Source organism: Mandrillus leucophaeus, unplaced genomic scaffold (genome assembly GCF_000951045.1).
Source record: "Mandrillus leucophaeus isolate KB7577 unplaced genomic scaffold, Mleu.le_1.0 Scaffold619, whole genome shotgun sequence".
Classification (NCBI taxonomy): Eukaryota; Metazoa; Chordata; class Mammalia; order Primates; family Cercopithecidae; genus Mandrillus; species Mandrillus leucophaeus.
Window position 1 is genome coordinate 1,109,747 of NW_012106686.1, and position 2,276 is coordinate 1,112,022.

At 36.4% G+C, this 2,276-nt stretch overlaps 1 protein-coding gene across 1 annotated transcript in view; it reads right to left on the reverse strand.

The window, feature by feature from the left end:
* The window catches only part of NUP205 (nucleoporin 205kDa), a 92,807-nt gene that overhangs the window by 79,641 nt on the left and 10,890 nt on the right, over window positions 1–2,276 (reverse strand). Inside the window, exon 3 of the mRNA XM_012000119.1 lies at window positions 287–458. Coding sequence (XP_011855509.1) covers window positions 287–458 — 172 coding nt within the window. The remainder of the gene's footprint in view (window positions 1–286; window positions 459–2,276) is intronic.

Below are 2,276 nucleotides of genomic sequence, written 5' to 3' on the forward strand. Positions count from 1 at the left end.
CTACTCGGGAGGCTGAGACAGGAGAATCACTTGAACCCGGGAAGTGGAGGTTGTAGTGAGCTGGTATCGTGCCACTGCATTCTAGCCTGGGCGACAGAGCGCGACTCCATCTCTAAATAAATAAATAAGCAAAGAAAGATTAAAAAAGGAAATATTTTGAACATGGTTTTACCAAACTGCATCCTTAAAAACTATGATAGAATCTAAACAATAAACTATTTTAAACTATAAGTCATTTTATAATTTTGCATTATTTTACCACTGTTGCAGTTAAATGTCAACCTACCAGCAAGAAGAAGCTCAACAGCTGCCAATTCTCCAATATCAAAAAGGTCACTGAGAATAAAGGCTTCTTTAATGAGCTGTTCAGGAAGAAGTCGAGTTCCCTGTTGACCCTGAATGGCGACTCCCTCTGTACTGGCTTTCTGAACCTTCTCATGCTGTTGAACATTTTTTGGCTACAATGATAAAATTGTAATTGTTATGAAAATAGCACACTGGAGACAAGGTCTCAAAGTGTTACCTACAGAAGCTTATTCATGATAATTCAGCCTGGTAACATGACAAACAGAAGTATTTCTTATCATTCTTAGGAGCAATGACCATCTTTTTATTCTCCATAATAATTGCACATTTTAAAATAACTAAGAGTATAAATGGATTGTTTGGAAAACAAAGGATAAATGCTTGAGGGGATGAATGATACCCCATTCTCCACGATGTGATTATTTCACACTGCATGCCTGTATCAAAACATCTCACATACTTCATAAATTTAGAACAGACTTTTATGAGGTAATAGTTTACGTAACCTTAAACTTTTTATTCCAATACGACCTTGTCAATAACTGTGACTGCTAAACTCTGAACTAAAAAATTTGGAGAAAATATACAAAATAGCATACTATTTTTCAAGTTTCTACAGAACTTTTCAACTATATTATAAATAAAAATAACAAGGTCTTCAAATGGTACATAAAAAATGGATATATGAACTGTTTAATTACTTAGTAGAGCAAGTAACTGTTTTTTAATGTTACATAAAATGTGGTCTTATTTACTAAAAGATTATTTGGCGCAAACATTTAACATATGACATACAGTACAGAATTACCTGACAGATCATAAAATCTAGTTTCAGAACTTAAAGGTTACACATTGGTCATTGAATCTAGCTCCTCTATTACAGATAGAAAACTCGACATCTGGATAAGTCAGGTAACTTATCTGTGGTCATAAAACTCTCTAGTGGTAGAGCCAAGACTGGAAATCACCTCAACTGGCTCCCAGGCTGGGGCTCTTTCTACTAAAAAAAGCAAAAAAAAAAAAAAGCTAAAAAGCAAAAAGCCATTTCTTGTAACGCAATCCCATAAATAGTTCTTAGATGGCTTCCTTGCTGTATACAAAAGAAAAGTGCCAGACTGGGTGTGGTGGGTCACGCCTGTAATCCTAGCACTTTGAGAGGCTAAAGCAGGCAGATCACTTGAGGCCAGGAGTTCAAGACCAGCCTGGCAAACATGGTGAAACCCCATCTCTAATACAAAAAAAATTAGCTGGACATGGTGGCAGGCATCTGTAATCCAGCTACTTGGGAGGCTAAGGCAGGAGGATTGCTTGAACATGGGACGGAGGCTGCAGTGAGCCGAGATCGTGCCACTGCACTCCAGACTGGGTGACAGAGTAAGATTCTGACTCACACACACACACACACACACAAAGGAAAAGTGTCAAACAACAAGAAAAGCATTTTCCAAGTTTGAATCCCCTCCACTAAAGTACTCTATTCCTATTGCAAAGAATTTCAAGATGCAAAAAATAAAGATACACAAGAATTAATTCGTTCCACTAACACAACTTACATAATACTATAAACACTGTAAAATAATACTTAAAATGTTAACACATATCTGGAAATAAACAAAATAATCAATCTTAGCAAGCTTAGATGTATTACCAACTAGAGGTCAGAAATTCTAAGGCAGTTAGTATTTCTGGAATACACTAAATTTCTTAAATAGTCTTCAAATATTATTAAGTTTATCTCCTAGCTAAACATAATATTAACTTCTATGGAGAATAAAGACATAATCATTTCTCCTAAGAAAAACTCCATTAAAATCACAGCAGGGCACAGTGGCTCACATCTGTAATTCCAACACTTTTTGAGACCAAGGCAGGAAGATCACTTGAGGGCAGGAGTTCAAGACCAGCCTGGGCAACATATCTAGACCCTATCTCTAAAAAAAATTAGCTGGGCATGGTGGCACACACCTGTA